Source organism: Scyliorhinus canicula, chromosome 5 (genome assembly GCF_902713615.1).
Source record: "Scyliorhinus canicula chromosome 5, sScyCan1.1, whole genome shotgun sequence".
In the NCBI taxonomy this organism is placed as follows: Eukaryota; Metazoa; Chordata; class Chondrichthyes; order Carcharhiniformes; family Scyliorhinidae; genus Scyliorhinus; species Scyliorhinus canicula.
In genome coordinates, this window is record NC_052150.1 from 128448056 (window position 1) to 128473700 (window position 25645).

The 25645-nt window shown below is 48.7% G+C and overlaps 1 protein-coding gene across 15 annotated transcripts in view; it reads right to left on the reverse strand.

Moving 5' to 3' along the window:
* Positions 1-1089: 1089 nt before the first annotated feature.
* invs (inversin) overlaps positions 1090-25645 on the reverse strand; it is a 433677-nt gene continuing 409121 nt past the window's right edge. For all 15 annotated transcript variants that reach the window (XM_038797635.1, XM_038797640.1, XM_038797627.1 and 12 more), the window contains one exon: positions 1090-1671. In XM_038797635.1, coding sequence (XP_038653563.1) covers positions 1559-1671 — 113 coding nt within the window. In that variant the 3' untranslated portion in view covers positions 1090-1558. The remainder of the gene's footprint in view (positions 1672-25645) is intronic.

The following is a 25645-nucleotide window of genomic DNA, read 5'->3' on the forward strand; positions in this document are numbered from 1 at the left end:
TCCAAAATAGCCAAATAAATTGCCGACACTACCCCCTTCTTGAGTCCCCCTGTCGTCAGCACCTCCTCCAGCAATGTGGAGGCTGGCTCCACGGGGAAGCTTTGTATCTCCTTTCTGGCAAAATCTTGAACCTGCATGTATCTAAACATTTCCCCCTGCTCCAGCCCATACTTCGCTTCCAGCTCCTTCAAAACTGGAAAACGACCCCAAGAAACAAATCTTTTAGTGTCTTAATTCCCTTCTCCTCCCATTTCCGAAAATTTCCTTCCCACTTCCCTGGCTCAAATCTGTGGTTCCTCCAAATCAGGATTTCCCTTGACCCTGCTCCCAACCTGAATTGTTGGTGAAACTGCCTCCAAATTCTCATTGAAGCTATTATTACCGGACTCCCTGAGTATTTCCCTGGGGCTATCGGGAGCAGTGCTGTTGCTAGCGCCTTCAATCCCAACCTCCTAACAAACTCTGACCCACTGGGGATCAACCCCTCTGACCCAGCTCCGCACCTTCTCCACATTCGCTGCCCAGTAATAATACATCAGGTTAGGAAGACCCAAACCCCCTGCCTGCCTTCCCCTCTGTAGCAGCACCTTTGTAACTCTGGCCACCTTCCCTCCCCATATGAATGAGGTAATCATTCCTTCAATCTCTCTGAAAAATGCTTTTGGCAGGAAAATAGGCAGGCATTGGAAAATAACAGAAATCGTGGCAACATGTTCATTTTAACCGCCTGATCACCACCCGCCAGTGACAGAGGGAGACCATCCCACCTTGTTCATGTATATTCTTAGTACACTCTTTTCGCTTGTATGATTTTAGGTTCAAGTATTCTGATTTATGTGTGCTCCCAAACATTTTGTAATTTACAAATAAATTCACGGGAAGAGCAAGTTGAACAAACATCTGTGGCAATGAACGGTGCAAGTATATTTCAATGTATGTACTGTAGTTTACCTTGCATTTCATTTTTAACATTTCAATTCTAGAAACTTTTATTAAGTTTGTCTGCCTTACTGGGCTGGCTTGAGTACCGTAATATTACTTGATTATATATATTTGATTGGTTCTCCAATTATTTGTTTCAGACTGTCGTGTAAGTACAAGTTTTAATTAGTAACAGGTTGATCTTGAAAAATTAAAGATCAATGGAATGCAACAAATCAGTAAGGTATGGAGTTACAATCAGCTAAAATATGTTTAAATGCATCACTTTTTTAAAGATATCACCACTTAGTTTAACAGAAAACAGTTGGAACCTCTTACTACACAGGTACTGCACATAAGAAAAATCTTGGGCACATGGTATGGCCAAACAAACATCAGCAGAAAGTGGGTTGAATGACTGCCACCAATGATGTAATCTCTGTGATTTAGGCAAGACGATATAATAGTAATGCATTTTTCAGATTCTTTGATATTCTTTAATAGAGCCCCTTGAGAACATTTGTCCAATTACACCTCAGTAAGCTTCTGTGACAACCACAAAGAACATGTACAATTCAATGGGCTATGTCAGACACTATTCCACAATATATATTGGTTACAATCCTGCGTCACTGCTTTATTCTTTTGGTTTAGTTTTGTAGGCCGTTGAAGTGTGTGGCCTCATATTGTAGGAGAACTGTTTGGAATTTCCAGCGTTTCCCAGCAGCTGGATATGCTGAAGGTCATTCACTGTGGATTAAAGCAGACAAGTCAAACACTTCACTCTTTTACACTGTTTCTGCATAAGCAGTTATTTTTTTTACAAATGCGCCACAATTCAGGATATTTATTTTTATATATTTGCCAATGGAACTATAAAAACTTATTTTGTAAAAACTGATTTTGTAAGGATAAGTCAGGACAAATCAGGTCACTTGCTCCCATCCCTTCACTGAGTATCTATTCGAGCCATTTAAAATAAAGTTGCTAGAAGATTCTCAAGTCTGGGCTGGACAGTATTGTCCATATTTTCTTTTCATCCATATCCTCATAATCCATCTCAGATCAGATACTTTGGGGTGCAGGAAATCAAACATGGAAACAGAAAACCTACGGCACAGAAGCCATTTGGCACATTCGTCACCCACCCCATCCTCCGCAATGTGTTTTTGCCATTGGCCGCTGGCGAAATTTGATCCTGCTGCACTCAATGGTGTTTTGTATGGCTTAATACCTGCTTTTGGGGAAACAGCTGCGGGGTTCACTGTCAGGTGGTCTGGAGGGTCTTGCGGCAGGAAGGGCCACAAAATTCTGCCCATCAGGTCTATGCCAGCTAATAAAAATGTTCCAGCCTGATTCCACCTTCCAGCTTGTAGACCTGTATGTTATGACTCGTCAAGTGCAGTAACAATAAAGTTTTAAATGCAATGAGGGTTTTTGCATCTACCATCTTTTCAGGCATTTTTCCAGATTCCCACCCATCTCAGTGAAAGAAATTGTCAACTCACCTCCAATAAATCCAATTACCTTAAATTCATGACCCAAGTTACTGACCTCTCTGCTGAGGGAAATAAATTCATGCTATCCACATTATTTTGCCACCTCAATTTTGGGCAGCACGGTAGCATGGTGGTTAGCATAAATGCTTCACAGCTCCAGGGTCCCAGGTTCAGTTCCCGGCTGGGTCACTGTCTGTGCGGAGTCTGCACGTCCTCCCTGTGTGTGCGTGGGTTTCCTCCGGGTGCTCCGGTGTCCTCCCACAGTCCAAAGATGTGCAGGTTAGGTGGATTGGCCATGCTAAATTGCCCTTAGTGTCCTAAAAAATAAGGTTAATTGGGGGGGTTACTGGTATAGGGTGGATACGTTGGCTTCAGTAAGGTGATCATTGCTCGGCACAACATCGAGGGCCGAAGGGCCTGTTCTGTGCTGTACTGTTCTATGTTCTAATTCCACATGAACAACCCTAGCCTATCCAACTCGTAGCTAAAATGCTCCATTCCTTGCAACATCCTTGTAATTCTGCTCTGCACCCTATCCTGTCCAATCACATCCTTCCGATAATGCTTTTATAAAGAATATTTTTATTCTTTTTCACATTTTCTCCTGAATTTACACCCACTAACAAACAATAATCAACAGATATGTCAATCCCCATAACAATAACAACGATCCCATCCTCCCACCAACTCCCAGACATCAGCCCGCATAACCAAATGATTACATAAACAAATGACAAAAAGGAATCCGTGATTACCCATAGTCATCCTCAATATACACAGCCCCCTTCCCCCCAACCCTCCCACCCATCCCCCCGCCCCCCCCCCCCAACTAATGTTCAATGTAATCCAATTCTTGAAAGTGCATAATAAATAGTGCCCATGACTTGTAGAACCTCTCCGAGCTTCCCCTCAGTTCGAACTTAACCTTCTAAAGGGTCAAGTATTCCAACAGGTCCCCCCGCCACGCCAGGGCACAGGGTGGAGAGGTTGCTCTCCATCCCAGCAGGATCCGCCTTCGGGCGATCAACGAGGCGAAGGCTACAATATCTGCCTCCACACCCGTTTCCAACCCAGGCTGATCCGACACCCCAAATATGGCCTCCCGGGGACCCGGGTCCAGTTTCACGCGCACCACCGTTGAAATTACCCTAAAAACCTCCTTCCAGTAATCCTCTAGCTTTGGACAGGACCAAAACACATGAACGTGATTAGTGCCCCCCCCCCCCTCCAATGCTCACACACATCTTCTACTCCTTCAAAGAATCGGCTCATCCTCGCCCTCATGAGGTGTGCTCTGTATACCACCATCAGTTGTATCAGCCCCAACCTCGCACATGAGGTGGAGGCATTTACTCTCCAGAGCACCTCACACCAGACCCACTCTTCTATAACCTCTCCCAGCTCTTCCTCCCACTTTGATCCCTTCCAGTGGTGCCTTAGCCTCTTCCAAAATAGCTCTGTACACCGCTGACACTACCCTCTTCTCCAGTCCCCTTGTCGTTAGCACCTCCTCCAGCAATGTGGAGGCCGGTTCTTCTCCTTGTGCCAGGCGCTCCCGCTCCCCTGAGAGGCGCACCGCGGCCCTTCTTCCTTCCTGCCCTCCCGCGCTGGCCCTCCTCCCAGTATTCGCCCAGTTCTGGCCCTGTTTAACCTTTCTCCTACTGGCCCTTGTCTCGTCCTCCTGTTTGCTTTCCTCACCCTCATTTCCCTCGCTCCACTCCCCTGTTGCATTGAGAGAGGAGAGAAGCTCTGAAACGACACAGCACAGTCCCGCACAAGGCATAAAACATGCTCACAGTTCATGAGTCCATTGTCCTTGTTTGCAGTCTGTCCTCCGCTCTTTGTTCTGGTTTTCCCTTCCTTTTCCGTCCCCATGTCTTTCATTGCGGTTGCGTGTGCTCCTCCCCCAGCTTGTTCGCTCGAACAAACTCATCAGCCATCGCTGGGGTGTTAAAAAACAGCTCTTTCCCCTCAAATGTTACCCAGAGTTTGGCCGGGAATAACATCCCAAATTTTACCTTGCTTTTGTGCAGTGCTGATTTCGCCTTGTTGAATCGAGCCCTTTTTTTGGCCATGTCTGCCCCAATGTCCTGATACACCCTTATGGTCTTCCCTTCCCACGTGCTCTGTTTTGTTTTCCGGGCCCACTTTAGGATTCTCTCCCGGTCTTGGAACCGGTGCAGCTTCGCAATAATTGCTCTGGGCTGGTCCCCGGCTTTGGGCTTGGGTCAGAGCGACCTGTGCGCCCTATTTCCTAGCTTGCCAATCATTTGGGTGATGTAGCCTGTTGGGTCTCTGCCCTCTATCCCCTCTGACAGACCCACTATTTTAATGTTCTGCCGTCTGGACCTATTTTCCTGGTCCTCCACTTTCCCATAGGCTCCCCGGGCCATTACTGACCTTTTGACCTCGGCTTCTAGGGTTATCACCCTCTCGCTCTGGTCTGAGGTGGCCCTCTCCAACTACAGAATCATTTTTTTCTGCGCCTACACTTCCCTTTCCAGGCCTTCGATGGTCTGCTGCATTTTCTGCGTCGTCTCCTTCATCATTGCTTGGAGCTCCGACCACAGCGCCTCCTTTATGCTGGTCACTGCGTCCTGCTCACGCTCCGCTGCTTGGTCCGCCACCGTTTTCCCTTTCAGGCTCGCCTGTACCTCCATCTCGTCTTGTGGGGCCGCCTGCCTGCGCGTCCGCCGCTCATGCACCTCACCCTCGCTGCTGCGTCTCGCTGTCCCTTCGCCTTGGTGTTTTTCTTTCCTCCAGCCATCTGTCTGTCTCTCTTTCTTTCCCCACTGCTGTTCCTTCCCCTGGGGTTACTCTCACTTCCCCCGCCCCTCTGCTCTCGCTGGGTCTGCCTCAGGCTTCGGGTTTCCCTTTTTTTTTGTTGGGGGGGGGGGGGTGGGGGTTGTTGTGGTTGGTTCCCCCCCTCTATTCCTTCCTTTCTCTCTTTCCTTGTCTATTTATTTATCTACTTTTGTTTCCCCACCCCTTCTCTTTTTTTCCCTTCCTTCTCACTTTTCAGGAGGGTTTGGGAGAGAGGTTTCCTGGTGCAGACCGGAGTCCCTGTTTGTCTCGCCGCTCACCACGTGGTCGCCGCCGGTCCCGTTGGGGTAGGGGGATGTGGTTGTCCCCGCTCCCGAGCGCTTGTGTCTGTGGCTATGTGGTCCGGGCTGCCGCTTCTGTTCTGCCGCCCACGCTCTGCTGTGCGGGGAGGGGGGGGCTCGGTCAGGCGGGCTCGCAGGCTCGGGCTCTCAGGCACTAGTTCTGTTCCGGGACACGACCCTCCTCGACGAGACTCCTTCTGAGTCTCCGGCTCCAGTTCCTCCCGCACCTTTTTAAAAATATTCTCCGGCTCCTCTCGCACACTTACCTCTCCCACGGGCCTCAGCTTAACGTCGGTCCGGCCCCTTGCGGCTTTTTCCTTCCTGCTCGTACCTTCGAGGGAGCACAGCGTGGGTTCTTTTTTTCCAAGAATTAAAATACCCCCAGGACTAAACAAACAAAAAAAACCCCTGAAAGTTTAGTCCTTTAGTGGGAGCTGCCCCGTGCACATCTTCCCCCTATAGAGCTGTACTGGAAGTCCTGTTTCACGATTTTAAAAAGCACAAGTCATGAAGGAGGACTTTAATGGGTGGGCTGTGTTGCCATTGTCGTTGATGGGTTGGGTACAGACATTGAAGATGATGGCGCTGCCAAAGTTTTTGTTTGTGTTCCAGAACTTCCTGATTATTTTTAGAAAGGTGAATGGTATGATTTTGAGATTCGTGTAGGTGGGAAGGCCCCGCAGATTAGGAAAGCATTCCTGGAGATAGAGCAATGAGGGGTGGTGGTGGTGTTGGCGTGACGTTGTTGAATTTGATGAACTACTACTGGGCAGCAAACATTGCGGTGGTTAGGAGATGGGTGGCGGAGGAGCGGTCGGTTTGGGACGGATGGAGGCGGCCTTGTGTAAGAGAATCAGTTTGAGGGCACTGTTGTTGCCGCACTCGCTGGTCAGGTATTCCACGAGCTTGGTGGTACTATCTATACTGAGGGTCTGTAACCAGTGTAGACAGCATTTTGGTTTGCAAGGTATGTCTTTCTGGGCGCCGATCTGTGATACTCATAGGTTTGCGCCGGTGGGCTGGACACGGGTTTCCATGTGTGACGGCAGATATGAATAGAATGTTTCAAGGATTTATTCATTGGGGAAAGGTTAGCAGACCTGGAGGAGCAAGAGAGGACAGTAGGGGCAGCACGGTAGCATGGTGGTTAGCATCAATGCTTCACAGCTCCAGGGTCCCAGGTTCGATTCCCGGCTGGGTCACTGTCTGTGTGGAGTCTGCACATCCTCCCCCTGTGTGCGTGGGTTTCCTCCGGGTGCTCCGGTTTCCTCCCACAGTCCAAAGATGTGCGGGTTAGGTGGATTGGCCATGCTAAATTACCCGTAGTGTCCTAATAAAATTAAGGTTAAGGGGGGGGTTGTTGGGTTACGGGTATAGGGTGGATACGTGGGTTTGAGTAGGGTGATCATGGCTCGGCACAACATTGAGGGCCGAAGGGCCTGTTCTGTGCTGTACTGTTCTAAAGGACATATCAGTTACCAAAGGAGAATGGGTATTTGCAGGTTCGGAACTTTGTTCGGAAGGAGGGCCGTCGTTTCCGAGACTGCTGCCCCTGGTGCTGCAGGATAAGCTTCTATCCGAGGATGAGATTGGAGAGGGCAGAGTGAAGGACATGTATGGGCAGTTGATGGAGAGGGAGAGCGCCTCCGTGGAGGAAACTCGGCATAAGTGGAAGGAGGAGCTGGGAGGGGAGTGTGGAGGGAACCTTTACGAAGGGTGAATGCGTCCTCGTCGTGTGCAAGACTGATCAGTTTAAGATGATGCACAGGGCCCACGTGACGATGTTGAGGATGAATCGGTTCTCCTCAGGAATTGAGGATAGATGTGGGCAGTGTGCAGGGGGGGCAGTGAACCAGTTCATATGTTCTGGCCTTGCCCAAAGTTGAGGGGATTCTGAAAGGGCTTTATAGAGGTTATGGCAAAGTGGCGATATTTGGAGTGTCGGAGGTGGATGGGTGTTGCAAGTGGGGAGTGATGCCGATGGTTTGGCCTTTTCCTCCCCGATAGCCCGGAGATGGATTTTGTTGTGCTGGTGGTACTCAGAGCCGCTAAAGGCTGGGGTATGGGTAAATGACTTGGTAGAATTTCTGCAGTTAGAAAAGATGAAGTTCGCCATTCATGGGGCGGAGAGGGGGTTCACTTTGAGGTGGAAGCCGTTTATTGACTTCTTTGAGGAGGATTAAGTCATCAACAGGGGTGTGGTTTTGGTTTTGTTCGGTTTGGGTTGTAGTCTCTGGTTGAGGAGGGAACAAAAGGGTGGAAAAAGAACGCAGATGCCAGGGTGGTAGGCAGGTGAATGGGTCGTTTCTATGGGGAGGGAGGGGTTTTGTGGCCTAGTATGGTGGTTGGGGCTTGTATTTCCATTGTCCTTTTGGTTATACCCTCTTTAAAAAAATGTTTTTAAAGAAAGTTGGTGTATAACTCATCAACGGCATTACCCTCTTCAACCCTCTCTTCAAAAACTCCCGCAAGCATGATTTGCCCTTAACCCATCCATGCTGACTTTCCTTAATTTACTGGCTTTTGCCCAAGTGACTATTCATTTTTTCCTGAATTTGTGCCTCTAGAAGCTTTCCCACCACCGTACTTATAATGGCTGTCCTGTAGTTGCTGGGATTAACTTTACACCCTTTTTTGAACAAGGGTGTAACATTTACAATTCTCTAGTCTTCTGGCAACACCCAGACACTAAGAGAGATTGTAAAGTTATCACCAATGTCTATATAATTTCCACTCTCATTTCCTTCATAGCCTTCGATGTATCTCACCTGCTACAGGTGCCTTATAAGTACAGACAACCTATCCAACATTGGTTTCCTCCCACAGTCCAAAGATGTGCAGGTTCGGTGGATTAGCCATGCTAAATTGCCCTCAGTGCCCAAAAGTTTGGGTGGGGTTATGGGGATAGGGTGGAGACGTGGGCTTAAGCAGGGTGCTCTTTCCAAGGGCCGGTGCAGTCTTGATGGGCTGAATGGCCTCCTTCTGCACTGTAAATTCTATGCTCTCTTTATCAATTCTAAACCCTTCCAGAATCTGAATTACATCCTCTTTGATCATGGTCTGCACAGCATCTTCTTCCTAAGTCAAGGCAGGTACAGAGTATTTATGTATTATCTCAACTATGCCTCCTGTCCCATATATAAATCCCCTTTTTAGTTGCTAATTGATACCACTCTTCTTTTTACCAACATTTTATTATTTATATAGCTATAGAAGACTCTGGAATTCTTTTAATGTTAGCTGCCAGTCTCTTTTATACTCTTTCCTTGCTTCTCTTACGCTTTTCACTTCCCCTCTGAACCTTCTATATTCAGACTTGTTCGCAGCTGTATTAGCTACCTGACATCTGGCATAAAGACACTTTTTCTTCATCTTAATTCCTACCCCCCATCAGGATGGTTGGCAGGAACTTGTCTTCTTCCTTCAACAGCACTCACCGCTATGCCTGCTCAGTTGGTTGAAATTGTTTTAAGATTTTCTGGGGTCAAGCTCACTTGGTATGCAAGATAAACTCTGTTTTGATTCAGACGACAGTTGGGAGTTTGTAAAAGGGCAGGAAATAATCTGTTTTCATCAGCTCTTAAAGGATTACATGTTATGATTCAGGCTAAATGTGAAGACAAAATTACTTAACAGAATCTCCAGAGGCTGCAAAGACTGAAATAACTCTTCGGCTTTGGGTAGATATGCAGTATCCGAACCCCCTATTCAATTTCTTGGCAAATGGAAATGCTGTTAAGTGAAGGTGGTGTTGTGTCTGACTATCAATAGTACCATCTTCAGAGAACAGCATGTCTTACGATGGATGAAGGCCAATATCAACAATATGCTCCTTACCCAAGGACTAGGGAACAAATGCGTAAATTGGCTGTGTAGCTGAAGGAAGTTGCCACAGTAAGTTTACCCACCAGTGCTATTCATCAAATTATTGGTCTAAGTACGCATGCCACAATGTGTTGCCTGATAATCTGTTTAACATTTATTGCCAAACCAAGGCTGAGCCTTCACAAAATCTTAAAGTTCTTTCCTAGCTTACAATACATATCAGAGCACACATTTAACTTGTAAGAGGCTCCCACAGCCACCCAACAAACAGCCATTTGACTTTCTCCTGTGGGAGGGTAGCAGCAAGAAGGAGAAGTAATTAGGTTGTCGGACATACCTAATCTGTCTTTTGTATGAGGAGTTAAACTGAGAATCCACCCGTCTGCTCAGGTGGATATAAACAATCCCACGGCACCATTGACAAAGAGCAGGGGAGTTATCCTCAATGTCCTGACCAATATTTATCTCTCAATCAACATCACAAAGACAGATTACCTGGCCATCAACAATTCCCATTGTTATTTGTGGGAATTTGCAATGGGCATTACTAGCTGCCATTTTTTTATATTACAACAGTGATGACACTTCAAAAGTAAGTACTTTATTGGCTGTAAAGTACATTTAGATATCCATTGGTTTTGAAAAGTACCATATAAATGCAAGTTTTCTTTCCGATTGTTACACAGGGAAAGTACTGGTATAAACCATGCTAAGTATAGACATGCATCACAATTCAGCTATTAACCTTGGTGTTAGATTATACAGAATTATTGGAAATGCTCTAAAGGACTACTATGAATTAATGGGCCAAATAGAATGAAGTTTTCTGCCTGAAACCATTGCTATTTATTTCAACTCCTTCTAGAGAGTTGTTGAGATAGTGAAGAATAAAGTCTGAATAGATCAAAAGGATGGATATCCTTAGTAATTACCACCCCCATTCGGTTTCCAGCGATTTTTGCCCGTATATGTTAAGGGTGGGGGTAGCCTGCCTTCCGACAGCACCTCTCTCCTTTGTGGGAATGGGCAGTTTAAACCAACTCCCAATTCTAGTGGAGTCAGGCCCCTTCTGTAAGTAGACACGTTTCAGAAGAAGGGATCAGAAACCCCAGTCCCAAATGGGGAACTAACAAAAAGCCACCTGCTCCTGGAATTATCTCATTGCCAGGCTTTGAAAAACGAATAAAACCCTTTGGGCCGGATTCTTTCTTTCAGAGACTAAGTCTGGAACTGGATCAGTGGTGTTCTATGACCACGGAAACAGCGCCAGTCTCGTGCAATTCAGGATGTTAATGGGCTAGCACCGGCCCCACGTGGAACTCAATCAATTCTAATGAAAAACAGTGTCTGATTACCGGGGTCAGGATTGCCACTCAAGATGCTGACAAGATGCAGCCACATATCAGCACTCCACTCCCCACACACTCATTCCAGCCAAGAAGCTGGCAGCCCGGAGAGCGGCATCCCGATTTACAGATGCGGAACTCGAGACCCTACTGGATGTTGTGGAGGAGAGGCGGAGCACCTTGTTCCCTGGGTGGGAAGGAGGCTGTCACCTGCCGCTGTACATCAGTGGCCGTGGGCCCCAGCGCGAGGATCAGCCAGCAGAACCGGAAAAAGCTGCACCACCTCCTCAGGGCGATCAGGATGAGTAGTCAACACTGTGCCGTTGGCACAAGCCCCGGTACCACACACCCATAACGTCCCCCCACCCCAACCCGCTGGCAGTCTGCTCACACTCCACCCTGCACCACATGCCAGCACCCATACCGCCATCCATGGCCGGGTGCCCTGTTCATAAAGGCCACCAGCTGCCCATCCCCTGTGGTGCCCGCATCCGACTGCCTAACATTTTCTGTTTGCGCCCCCCCAACCAGGAGAAGGTCATGGGTAACCACAGGGAGAGAGAGAACACGGAGGGCACACACTGGACCTGGGTCCCTCACCATTGTGGAGCAATGGGCACTGGACCTGGCCATTGAGCCTGGGGAGAGGGCAGTCGCCGAGGCAGAGGTTGGCTTTGAGGAACCAAGTGATTTCCCGCTGAGTTGCGGTGTCCCTATGGCAGGCGTGGCACAACCCCCACACCATCCCAACCCCAGTCATGGGGCACCCTGAGGGATGAGGAAGTGATGGGGCCCCTGCCGGTGACCCCCACAGGGGAGGTGCTGGAACACCTCAGACTCTTTTCCCCCCGCTTCCAGTCCCTGGTGCATCTGATGGGCAGCGGGCAGAACAAGATGGCCAGAGCCTCAGGTCAGCCGTCGTTCACAGCCCCGGTTCCCAACCTCATCCCCATCCCTCTCTACCCCACGGGTTCGGTTGGGCCATGTGATTGATTGGCCAGCTTGCATGCAGGGACCACCCAGGTGAATAGTGCTACCATGGGCAAGAGCCAGACATTGTCAAAGGATGCGGAGCACCAGAGCTCATCGCAGAGCAGATCATTTTCATTCTCCATCCATGGACCAGACCCGCTGTTACTGCCAACCCAGGACTCGCACCTTGTAATGAGGCAGATAGGAATCATGGAGGGGGGTGGGCGGTGTGGGAATGGGATGGGATGTTCATGCCACCGTTGGACACGCCCCCTCATCGGCGAACCTGGAAGCGATTAGAGCATCCCCTGTGCGCCGGCTGCGGCACACACCTTTCACGGCCTCCTATGCCTGCCCAGGCTCTACGCCGTGCCCATCCTGGCCCTCGCCCAATCCTCCTCTTTGGACGCGGCCTGGCATTCATCCCTTCTTTCAGCATGGTGCCCCTCTGCTGCACAATGTTGTGCAGGACACAGCAGACCACCACAATGTGGGAGACTCTCCTAGTGCTATACTGGAGGGACACTGTAGAGCGGTCCGGGCTCCTGAATCACATCTTCAGAATGCCGATGCACTGCTCAATCACAGCCCTGGTCGTGGTATACGCGTCGTTGTAGCGGGCCTCTGCATTGGTCTGTGGCTGCCGGATATGTGTCATCAGGCACAACTGCCAGGGACAACCCCTGTTGCCCAGGAGCCAACCTGTCATCTGGGGGAGCATCTGAACGGTGTTGGCAACCCTCGAATGTGCCAGGTTGACGGCGTCCTGCACACTGCCCGGTATCGGACACGGACGTGTATGATGTACATCTCGTGGTCACACTACAGCTGCACATTCATGGAGTGGAACCTCTATGGCTTTGTGAAGACCACTCCCCTCGTGTGCCAGTGCTCGGAGGGGAACATGCATCCCGTCAAACACCCCCTGACCCTGGGGCATCCATGTGATGTTAGTGAACCCCGCTGCCCGGGCATCCTGTTGGTCTCGGTTTACATTGAAGCTGATATATTATGCTGACTGGACATACAGGGCCACCATGTTGGCGCAGATGCACCTGTACACCAAAGTCTGCGAGATCCCAGACATGTCCCCACTTGGCGGCTGGAAGGACCCCGTGGTGATGAGGTTCAAGGTGAACGTCAACGTGATGGCCACCGGGAGTGGGTGTCCTCCCCTATGCCCCCGCGGTTCCAGGTGTGCCATGATCCAGCAGATACTGTACGGTCTCGCTGCTCAGCCGGAGTCTTTGGCATGTCAGGTCGGGCAGGTCCTCGAATGACGGGCACTACCAGTACACACGAAGCCTAACGCAGCGCTGCCTTCCCACCTCCTTGGCTCATTGGGCGGCCGGCTCTCCATCCTCACCAGCTGGCTCCTGTTCCTCTAGGCCAAGCTCCACTGCTGCAGGAACCTCCTCAAGCAGCTCCTGCTCGTACAGTCTCAATGCATCCCCCAGGATGCAGCGGCTAGGATCATGGCAACCATTCTTGGAAACGATTAGAGCATCCCCTGCGTCTGAAGGGGGTGAAAGGCAGATGTGTTAGCATGGTGCATACCCCATGCCCAACAACGAGGTCCAACAGGCTACACACCCATGCCTGGCCGTTCCCCCTGGAACTCTGCCCTCCACACTCCTGGCCCCTTTGGCAGCCGGCACTGTGACGGCCTCTGGCCCCTCTTGTCTCTTGTAGGGGCTGCCTACAATGGGTGTTGCCATTGGGAGGACAGGATGATGGCCCGCCGGCGGGTGGTCCCCGGTTGTGGGAGGCGGAGGTAGGGGGAGGTCATTTGTGGTTTGGATGGAGTGTTTGGGGGTTGGGTGGGTGCACCCATATGGCTGGTGTCGCTCGAAGCAACCACGGGCTATGGTGGATTGGATGCGCAGCAAGGTGGCTGCCTTGCAGGCTGCAGCAATGGCAGTCCGTGCCTGGACACCCTGGTCCCGGGGATCACCTGACGTCTCGGCCCATCCCCAGTCACCCAGACTCTGGCAGACGCGTCCCTCCTCCCCCTCTCCCAGCCAGCGGCAGGACCGGTAGCCCACGGTCGCGCCTCTCGGAACATATCCTACCTTTGCTCTCTCCCTCAGCATGTCACTGCGCTTGTTTCCGGATTTGTTAAACCACACGTGAACCTCACCATCAATAATTCCTCCTGGCAGAGACAGAGCATCATGGGGGCCCTGGAGAATGGACAGACCCATTAATGATATGCCAATGAGTTTACTGCATGTGTGGCACAGAATGCATTCATGCCACTGTTGAGGCACCGGAGCTTGGCATTCCATCGAGTGCCCAGCAGAATCTCGATTTTTGGCTCACGCCGAATTCTCTGTCCAATTATATTTCCCAATTCCAGCATCAGCCGACAAGAGAATCTCGCCCTTTGTTCTTTCAGTTGAAATAGTTATATGTTATGTTGTAAGTTTTTTATTGATTATAGGGCTCTGTCTCACAGAGGTAAGTTGTCCATTATATTCACCAGAATTCTGTAAGAGTCTGAACACATTAGAGAACTTTTCCTATTGGGAATAATGCTCTGATGCATTCAAATCTGAAGAAAACACTGCTTGGGAACTCGTGAGTGTCATTATCTGAAGTAATTTAAATACCCAGCATTTTAAAAATGAAAAAGCCTTGAGCAGATTTCAGTTTGAGAAAAAAAAACACCTGCTGCTGGAGTACATTGGTTGACAGGTCATCTAGTTTAGCTAAGAGGAAAGTATGGAAGGTGACAGCCTTATTAAGTTCCCCAAAAATGCTTTCTTGCCTCCTCCATGAAAATCCATCCCCATGTCTGTTCATGTTTAATGGGCCAATACTTTATACACAAATGGATAGGACAGTGTCGAATAGCCCAGCCTCTTGTCTATAAGCATCTGGTCTACGACTTCCTGACTTTCAATTGGGATGTTTCTTTACTCATTAGCTGATTCTTTCTTCTTGAAGAGGAGTCGTACTGATTTGAAACTTTAGCTCTGTTTCTCTCTCCACAGATGCTTTCCAGACCTGCTGATTTTTTCCAGCATTTTGTTTTTATAGCATTAAAAACCATGCCTCCAATCCTATCTTGTGCCAAGACCTGCTTACCCATGCCCCTTGTCCCTGATAATCTACAGTAGCTCCAATTTGCATGATGCTTCCATTTTAAAATTCCTCGACATTATTTTTAAATGTTTCTGTGCCATCAGCCCCACATCTCTATATCCTCCTCCAAGTTACCTCTTTTCCTTCCCCCCCAGCCCCTTCAACACCTTGAGTAATATTCTCTAGCATTATGCCTCTCAACCTCTTCTGTATTCCTTGTTCTCTCACATTCTTAAATCCCACTTCTGGTCAAATTTTAGGCAATATCTCCTTTCGTTTGGCATTGGTTTTCCCTACGTCTCTGTGAAGAAACTTATTGTTAAAAGCAACTGCATAGATACAAACAGGCACAGTAATCGGCAGTTATACGAGTATGTTCACAATCCTTTCACAATAATGTGACAAAGAAGATCAAAATTCTGCCGGAGTAGTGGGGGTGGGTGGCCAGGAGGTAGGCTGTGGGGTCAGGGCGGACGGACACTGAGCACCATTGCCGCGGCTGGCAAGGCAGTCATGCAGCTGCCCACACCGCTAACAGACACTGTAATAATCCACAGGAGGCAGGAGTTCCGTCACCACACCAATATTTATTTACAATAACGATATTACAGGAGCAGCTACAAACAGTGCTGCTCGCAGTCCAGTCAACTTAAGACTGGATCACAAAGCCTACACAGGTGCTTATATGGGCCCCCTCAATGAACTATCATTGAGGGAGCTCATACTCCAATTGGCCAACCAATAATGCTAATTGGAGGACATTACACCCCCCCCCCCCCTTCAAGGTCCGAGGAATTCCTGCCAGCTGGCATTCCTCTGAGCTTCTTCCTGCTCCTCACGTCCGGGTCTGTCACCTCTGTGTCATCCGCCGGGTCGTTCTCCGAAGTGGGCGGGGTGTACCTTATAGATGCCCGTCTTTTTCTTGACGACCTCCTTGGAAGTTGTTCTTCCTCCTCCTCGGGGAGAGGTGTCGCAGCGGCCTCGTCGAACGTGTCCATCTCCGACTCTGACGACTGGATGACGGGGTCTGGAGAAATTGCTCGGGGCTGGGGTGTGGGTATCTTTTCCGTCTGGGCTATCCCAGCTTGAGGCGGTCCTGCCTCCAGGTGTGGTTCCGCTGCCCTTATTTGGTCTTCAGCACCTTACCTCCTATCGAAACTTCATAGGATATGGGCCCTGTTTGGGACTCTACCGTGCCTTTGACCCACGTTGGTCCATTCCCAGAATTCTTGACCCAAACCGGTGCCCCCACCTGGAAATGTCTCTGCTGCCGACTATTATCATGCCCCCTGCGTTGGGCCTCCTGTTGTTTCTCCACTTTCCCCGTTAAACTTGGGAAAAGGAGACTCAGCCTCGTTCGCAGCCGCCTTCCCAATAAGAGTTCAGCTGGCGGTATGCCCGTTGTGGAATGCGGTGTGGTCCTGTAATCAAACAGCCAGCGGGAGAGCTTTGTGTCCATTGACGCTGCCGGCTGCTTCTTGAGTCCCGCTTTAAGTGTCTGGACCGCTCTCTCTGCCAGGCCGTTGGACGCTGGATGGTAAGGGGCCGTTTTGATGTGGCGGACTCCGTTTTCTTTTAGGAATTTTCCAAATTCCCCACTTGTGAATGCCGTTCCGTTGTCCGACACCAATACCTCCGGAAGTCTGTATGTTGCAAACGAGGCCCTGAGCTTTTCAGTTGTCGATGCTGTGCTTGCCGTGTTTACCCGGTGGACGACCAACCATTTGGAGTGGGCGTCCACTATCACCAAAAACATTGAGCCCATGAAAGGGCCAGTGTTGTCAATATGCAGGCGGGTCCACGGTCTGTCTGGCCATTCCCACGGGTGCAATGGCGAAGCTGGTGGCACTCTTTGCCCCTGTTGGCACTCCTGGCACCGACATACCAAGGCTGCTATGTCTGTGTCCAATCCTGGCCACCAAACGTAGCTTCAAGCTAGCATCTTCATTTTAGACACCCCTGGGTGTCCGTGATGTAACTCGGTTAAGATTGCCTGACAGCCCTGAGCTGGGACTATTACCCGGGCTCCCCATAATAGGATACCGTCTTCAACGGTTATTTGGTCCCTTCTGCTCCAGTATGGGTGCATCTGGGGCTCCACTGGTCTTTCCAGTTCCCCTGTTAGCAGTAAATGCTTCATCTTGGCTAAAACTGTTTTTGCGTCCACAACCGAATATGTTGTGCGTCCACTGGTAGGGTGTCCAAAACATTTAGAGTCATTACTGTCTCCTCTACTTTCGGTATTAGCGGCGGGGTGTCCAGGAGGGGAAGTCTGCTCAAAGCATCTGCATTTGCTACTCGCGTTCCCGGTCTGTGCTCCAGAACGTATCTATACGCCGCCAGTAGCAACGCCTAGTGTTGGATTCTAGCTGATGCGATCGGGGGTATTGACTTGTCTTCTTTTAATAACCCTAATAACGGCTTATGGTCCATCACTATGGTGAATTTCCGCCCGTACAGATACTGGTGAAATTTGTTTTTTGCAAATATCACCGCCAGTCCTTCCTTCTCAATTTGGGCGTACTTCCTCTCAGCCATCGCCACGGTCCTCTAAGCATAGGTTATTGGCCGTTCTTCCCCATTCCTTCCTCTATGGGCTAAGACGGCTCCTACCCCGTAAGGGGATGCGTCACAAGTGACCACCAACTCCTTCCTTGGGTCATAATGCTCTAGGACATTTCGGATGACAGCTGTTCCTTAATGTCCCTAAATGCGCGGTTTTGGTGGGCGGACCATTTCCATTCTTGCCCCTTTTTTAGTAGCTGGTGGAGGGGTTCTAGGATGGATGCCCTATTTTCAATAAATTTGCCATAACAGGTTACCAACCCTAGAAATGATCGTAGCTCCTGGACCGTGGTGGGAGCTGGGGCTTCTTTTATTGCCCTTACTCCGTCTTCCAATGGGTGTAAGCCCGACATTATCGCATTGAATGGCGGAGCAGGCTCGAGGGGCCAGATGGCCTACTCCTCCTCCTAGTTTAGGGGCCTCACGGTAGCATGGTGGTTAGCATCAATGCTTCACAGCTCCAGGGTCCCAGGTTCGATTCCCGGCTGGGTCACTGTCTGTGTGGAGTCTGCACGTCCTCCCCGTGTGTGCGTGGGTTTCCTCCGGGTGCTCCGGTTTCCTCCCACAGTCCAAAGATGTGCGGGTTAGGTGGATTGGCCATGCTAAATTGCCCGTAGTGTAAGGTTAATGGAGGGATTGTTGGGTTACGGGTATATGGGTTACGTGGGTTTAAGTAGGGTGATCATTGCTCGGCACAACATCGAGGGCCGAAGGGCCTGTTCTGTGCTGTACTGTTCTATGTCTAGTTCTTATGTCTACTTTATATCCTAGGTACGTCACTTGTGGGGCCAGAAAAACACATTTTTCTCTTTTAAGCCGTACGCCTGCCTTTGCGAAACGCCCGAGCACTTCCTCCAGGTTCCTTAAGTGTTCCCTGTTCGTCCTACCCGTGATTAAGACATCGTCCAAATAAATCACCACCTGCGGTAGTCCCTGCAGAATATTTTCCATCGTACGCTGGAATATAGCGCAGGCTGATGACACTCCGATAGGTAGCCTAGTATAATGAAAAAGGCCCTTCAGGGTGTTGATCGTAGCAAACTTCTGGGAGTCCTTGTCCAGTTTTAACTGCAGGTAGGCGTGGCTCATGTCCAGTTTCGTGAACAAAAGCCCACCTGCCAATTTGGCATATAGGTCGTCTATTTTCGGGATCGGTATTTATCCAGCAGTGCGTATTTGTTTACCGTCTGTTTGAAATCTCCACAGAGACGTATCGAGCCGTCTGGCTTCAAATTGGTACCACTGGCGCTGCCCATTCCGAGAACTGTACTGGTCTGATAATGCCGTTGCGCCGTAACCTTTCTATTTCGACCTCTACTTTCTTCCTTAACGCGAAAGGTACCACCCTGGCCTTACAAAATTTCGGAAGGGCTTCTGGGTCCACGTGCAAAATTGCTTTGGCGCCTATGATTTCCCCCAAACCTTCTTGGGAGACCTCCGGGTATTTTTGGAGTACTCCACTCAACTGCCCGCTCCCACTCTGGAAAATTTTTATCCAATCTAATTTTAGGTCTTTCAGCCAGTTCCGTCCAATTAAGCTCGGTCCGGAGCCCTCTACTATCGTCAACGGTAATCTGAGCAATTGTTTCTCATATTCCACGGGTACATGAGTCGTGCCTAGAACTTCCAGGGGTTCCCCCGTGTAGGTTTTAAGTTTCGTCAATGTTTTTGTTAGGGTTAGTGGCTGGAGTCCATCTTTGATTTTTCTAAATGCTGCCACTCCCATTACTGATACGGCCGCCCCCGTGTCTATTTCCATTATTGTCGGCCGGCCGTTCACCCGTGGGGTAATCCTAATGGGTTCTGCTTTCTTCGTTGTAATATTATATAATTGTTCCCCTTCGGAGGAGGATGGGGCGTCTAGGTTGTATACTTCCCTGCGTCCCCACCTGCTATTCCTCTTTTGCCACCTCCTTCTAGGGTTTCTGTCGCTGTTACCCCACTCTGTCTGGTGCCAAAAACGGTCCTTCTCTGTTGGGGGAGCCTGAGCCGGTACTTCCCTCTGTCTCCAGTTAGTCCTGGCAGACTTGGGGGCAGTTCTGGGGTTTTCCTTTGGCCCTCTATTCCTCAGGCGTTTCCTGAGAGCGGGTATCTGGTAGCTGGACCCGTTGTGGCAGTCCCTCTCACAGGTATCTACCTCCATTGGCGTGCACTGTAGTTCCTGCGCCCCACTTGCTGCCTTTTCTAGGGACAGTGCGAGCTGTAACGCCTGCCTGCAGTCTAGCTGCGTTTCCGCCAACAGGCGCTTCTGTATTGTGAGGTCGTTTATGCCACACACTAACCGGTCCCGAAGCATTTCATTTAGCGTTGGGCCGAACTCATATTTTTCCGCCAGCCTTCTCAGGCGGGTCAAGAAATTCGTGACTGACTCCCTGTCTTCCCGCTTCGCTGTGTAGAATCTGTACCTACGCAAAATGAGGGGTGGTTTTGGGTCGTAGTGCTCTTTCACCAATTCTGTTAATTCTTGGAAAGAATTCGTGTCCGGCGCATCGTGATAAGTTAGACTACGTATAATGGCGATAGCTGAGGGTCCGCACGCCGACAGCAGGATAACCCATCTCCTTTCGTCCGTAATTATATCATTGGCCCGGAAGAAGTAACACATTCTCTCCACATACTGGGACCAGTCCTCAATAGTAGGGTCGAATGCATCTAACCTCCCAAAAAACGGCATTTTTGAAATAGCAAGGCTTACCCTCCGAGTGCGGCAGCTGGTCTCCACAAAGTTCTTTGTTTACCTCGTCGCCACTGTAATAATCCACAGGAGGCAGGAGTCCCGTCACCACACCAATATTTATTGCCAATAACTAGATACAAGAGCAGCTCTAACAGTGCTGCTAGCATTCCAGTCAACTTAAGACTGGATCACAAAGCCAACACAGATGCTTATATGGGCCCCCTTAATGAGCTATCATTGAGGGAGCTCATACTCCAATTGGCCAACCAATAATGCTAATTGGAGGTCATTACAGACACTTTAACCCTAGTGCCAGGGGTCTTATAGTTGCTTCCCCCACCCCGCCCCCCAGGCCACTAGCTCCCCACCATCAACTCTACTCGTGCAGCAGGCGGTGGAGAAGGAAAGTGGTATGTTGGCCTTCACACCAAGAGAATTCAAGTATAATGATGGCCAACCACAGCTATGGATTCCCACAATCGTGGATGGGGGCAAAGCTCTGCAGTCATACCACCTCCAGTTGAGATTTTTAGTGAGCAATCAAGCTATAGCCTCTTTTGACAGGCTAGCGACCTAGTCAGGAAAATCTAGCTATGGAAACAGACATAAGAACATGCTTTGTTGCCTCATGTGCCATTAATTATGGGAAAGCCTCTACATGTTATCAAAGATAGACATCAATATGTGGCATCTTAAAAATAGAATTAAGATAAGGCAATCGAAGCAAACAATCTTAGGTCAGATAACCCTGAAAAAAGATATGCAGCATCACAAAGCACTGACAAGGTACAAGACTAGAAGATATGGTTGTGGTGGTTGAAGCTCAATCATCTCAGCTCCAGGACATCACTGCATAAGTTTCTCAGGACCTAGGCCCAACCACCTCCCGCTGCTTCATCAATAATCTTCCTTCCATCATAAGGTCAGAAGTCAGTATGTTCGCTGATGATTGTACAATGTTCAGCACCATTTGAGAGTCCCAGACACTGAAACAATCTATGTCCGAATCCAGCAAGACCTGGACAGTATCAGGCTTGGGTTGACAAGTGTAAGTAACATCTGCGCCACACAAGTGTCAGGAAATTACCCCAACAAGATGGATTAACTATCGTCCCTTGACATACAATGGCATTACCATTGCTGAATCCCCCACTATCAACATCTTGAGGATACCACTGACCACAAACTAAATGGACTAGCCATATCAATACTGTGACTACAAGAGCAGGTTAAAGTATTGGAATCCTGCAGCGAGTAACTCGCCTCCTGACTCCTCAAAGCCTGTCCACCATCAACAAGGAACAAGTCAGGAGTGTAATGGAATACTCTCCACTTGCCTGGATGAGTATAGTTCCAACAACACTCAGAAGCTCAACACCATCCGGGTCAAAGCAGCCGGCTTGATTGCTACCAATTCCACAAATATTCAAACCCTGAACCACTGACGAACAGTGGCAGCCATGTGCACTATCTAAAGATGCACTGCAGGAACTCACCAAGGTTCCTTAGACAGAACCTTCCAAACCCACGACCATTACCTTCTAGAAGGACAAGATCAGCAGATGCCTGGGAACCCCACCACCTGGAGGTTCCCCTCCAAGTCACTCACCACTCTGACTTGGAAATATATCACCGTTCAGCCCCTGTTGCTGAGTCTAAATCCTGGAATTCCCTCCCTAACAGCACTGTGGGTATACCTACACCACAGGGACTGCAGCGGTTCAAGAAGGCAACTCACCACCACCTTCTGAAGGGCAACAAGGGGTGGCCAATAAATGTTGGCCTAGCCAGCGATGCCCATATCCCGCAAATGAATGAAAAAGATCTGTTATCATATCTGTGAAAACTAACCATTCTATGTGACACCCCATTCTGTAAAACAAATGGTTAATCTTTGAATTCCTAAACTCAGACAAAGTTTAGGTGCATCTTGGTATTTCTCTTGTTGAGAACGATATCTGTTGGCATCCAAATTACATCATGTGGGCTGATTAATGTGTTTTAGATATTGTAACTAAGGTAAAAGAAAGAATCTTGTTCATGAACGCGTTAGTCCCGAATTGGACTACAACATTTTATCGAACTAATTGGTATCTAGCCATCACAGTTTCTGGCACACAGCAATGCCTCTCAATTATCTACAAGGTTCAAGTCAGAACTGCAATAAAATACTCATCAGTTCATTTTAATGAACGTCACTACAAAAATACTCAATAAGCTCAATATCATCCAGGACTAAGAATTCTACCGAAGCAATGTCCCCCCCATTAAACTCAATATCCACCATCTCCATCACTGGAGCTCTATGACTAAAGTGGGTAATATCTACGATATATATGCTGTAGTAGTTCACCAAGCTTCATTGTATAGCATCTCCCAGCACTGCAGCTTTACTATATAGAAGCACAAGAGCGGAAAGACTGTAGGAACACCATGACTTTTGCATCCCTCCAAAAAACACATCATCTTGACCGTGATGTATGTTGTTATCCCTTAATTGCCGTTGTCAATAATCTGGAGTTCTCTAGCTACCACCAATGTAGAAACCCCATCAGCACAACACCTGCAACTTTCTAGAAAATGACTTAACTCCACCATCTTGCAACAAGGGAGCAGCAACAAATATGGTCCACATCTTGAAAAATGTCAGAAATCCTATTCTGCCTTCTCACAAGAGCAGAATCCAGGCAGTTCTTTTCAGGTTATACACAAGAGCTTCCAGTAAACACAGTGCAATAGCAAGAACCACCTTAAAACTCATAAGAATGAACAAAGATTCACCATCTCCTGATAGAGCATTATCAGAACTGTGCACCTGAAACAGTACTCTACTCACCAGTCTTTGAGTAGCTACTCCAAGGTGAAATGCTAACATCACTCAATATTCCCCCAAAACATTGCTGTTCCCTCCTTTCACCTAATGCAACTTTTGGGATGTATGCATGCATTCCTTTATCATTAGCTATAAAATATATTGTGGAATTCACCTTTTTAAACTGGTTAATAAGGCCCTCTATCCTTACTTTAATCTATTACATCAAATGTCGTCTGTATGGTCCTTTCTCCAGACAATGAGGAGCCCTTAGATTTATTGGTCATTGATACAAGTCCAGAGAAACCCTTTTGATCACACTTGGCAATGGACTTCAGCCAACAAAAAAATGATTTAATATCATTTTCTTGTAATTACACATCCTTATGGATGAATGCACTGCTTCTTCTCCCTAAGGCATTGAGTGCTGGAGATCAGAAATAACAGAAAATGCAACATCTCAAAAAAAATTAGATTGTCTTGGTTAACCCTTCATCAGCATAAACCATAAAGATGGCACAGTAAGTTTTAACATCTGAATGGAAGAGAGGACACAGAGATCTTAAAATTCATCAGGATTCTTTTGACACAACCTAGAAAGCTCAACAAGAGAAGGGAGAGTTCTGTATTTAGTTTTAGGAAATGAAGCTGAGCAGAAGTAAACAATATGAGTGGGAAATAATTTTGGTGGTACTGACCTTAATTACAGTTGAGTTTCGCAGTTATGGAAAACGACCCAGATAGGCCAAGAATTGGGGTTTTCAATTGGGGAAAGATCAATTTTGCTAGGATGAGGCGTAATTCGGTAAAAGTGAACTCGTGATAACTATTTGAAGGTAAATCAATGCCTGAGAAGTGGGAGGTATTCAAATAAGAGACGAGGGTTGAGAATAAATAAATACCTATGGTCTATTAATAGTGAGAGGGGAAATATTAAGAGGTATAGAATCTTTAGAAAGTGGATAAATCACCAGGGGCAGCCTAACAGTTTCCCAGGCTGCTAATCAAGGCAAGAGAAGAACCCAAGAGAAGAACTAGAATCTCTACAGTGCAGGACGCCATTTGGGTCATCGAGTTTGCACCAACCCTTTGAAAGAGCACCCTGCCTAAACCCACTGCACCACCATTTCCCCACAACCCGCGCATCTTTAGACACAAAGGGGCAATTTAGCATGGCCAATCCAATTAACCTGTACATCTTTGGACTGTAGAAGGAAACTGGAGCACCCAGAGGAAACTCACGCAGACACAGGGAGAACATGCAAATTCTACACAATCACCAAGTTTGGAATTGAACCCGGATCCCTGGCGCTGTGATGCAGCAGTGCTAACCACTGTGCTAGCAGAGGCTGTTCGTAACAATAACAATCGTTGTGTGATTTATAATGAAAGCTGTCAAATGGGCAAAAAATGTGGCAAACTGAATTTATTCCCGAGAAGTGTGCATTTGTGCACAGCAAGTGAAAGCAGGAAGAGTGCCTACATGAACCTTTCCTACAAGACCAGGGATATATTGCTGCAACTGTAGGAAACTCTAGTTATGCCACAGCTGGAGTATTGTTTACAGTTCTAGTCCTAGCAATATCGGAAGGATTAAGATGCTAAAAGATTTGTTTCTTCGGGGTCGGTTTGCAGGATTCAGGGAGCTGGAAGTGAAGTATGGGCTGGAGCAGGGAGAAATGTTTAGATTCTTGCAGGTTCGGGATTTTGCCAGAATGGAGATAGAGCTTCTCGGGGCAGAAGGGGTGGGGAGAATGCAGGGGGGGAACAAAGAGACAGGTTCTAGGAGGGGGAGAGGAGTCTGGGGAGAACGGAGAACAAAAGAGAAGCAAAGAGAAGGTGAGATAGTGAGGCAGTACAGACATAGGCCTCGGCGGGCATGGAGCAGGGCGAGGAACCAAGAGGGCACCGCAAACAGCCACTCGAAAGGGCATCAGGGCGGAGGGAGAGCCCGGAGCGCAGGGGGCGCACCCGCATGGCGTACACACAGCTGGTGGCCACATTGGGTGCCCTCCGGGCAAAGTGAAAAGATCTAGAGTGCTTGCTCACCTAAGAAGCCTAAACGCAGACATAATCTACCTACAAGAGATGCACGAGAGGGGGAAGCACCGACTGCTGGTAAGGAAGGACTGGGTAGGACAGGCGTACCACTCATGCTACGGGACTAAGGCTAGGGAGTAGCAATATAAATCAGCAAAAGGACGAGGTTTACGGAAACCAAGACAGTTACGGACCCAGGGGGAAGGTACGTCATGGTCAGCGGTGTCCTGGAAGGGGCACCTGTCATACTGGTAAACGTGTACGCTCCCAACTGGGATGACTCAGAATTCATAAAGAAGACCATGGTGGAAATCCCCGACCTTGACACACACCGGCTGATTATGGGGGGCAACTTTAACTGCGTGCTGGACCCCCTGACCGACCGATCAAACCCCAGAACAGGGAAAAAGTCTGGCATGGCTAGGGAGCTAGGGGCCTTCATGGAACAGATGGGGGCGGTGGACCCATGGAGGTTCCTGCACCTGGGAGAAAAGGAGTTCTTGTTTTTTTCGCAGGCGCACAAGGTATCGACTTCTTTGCAGTGGGGAAATCGTTGCTTCCAGGGATCAAGGGAATGGACTACTCCGCAATCGTTATCTCCGACCACGCTCCACATTATATGGATGAGAGGTTAGAGACAGGCCGGACCCAGCGCCCCACATGGAGGCTGGACATGGGCCTCCTGGCCGACAAGGCTTTCTGCCAAAAAATATCGCAGGCCATTGGCGATTACGTTAGTAACAACCAAAATGGGGAGGTCTCACTCTCCACGTTCTGGGAGGCACTGAAGGCCGTGA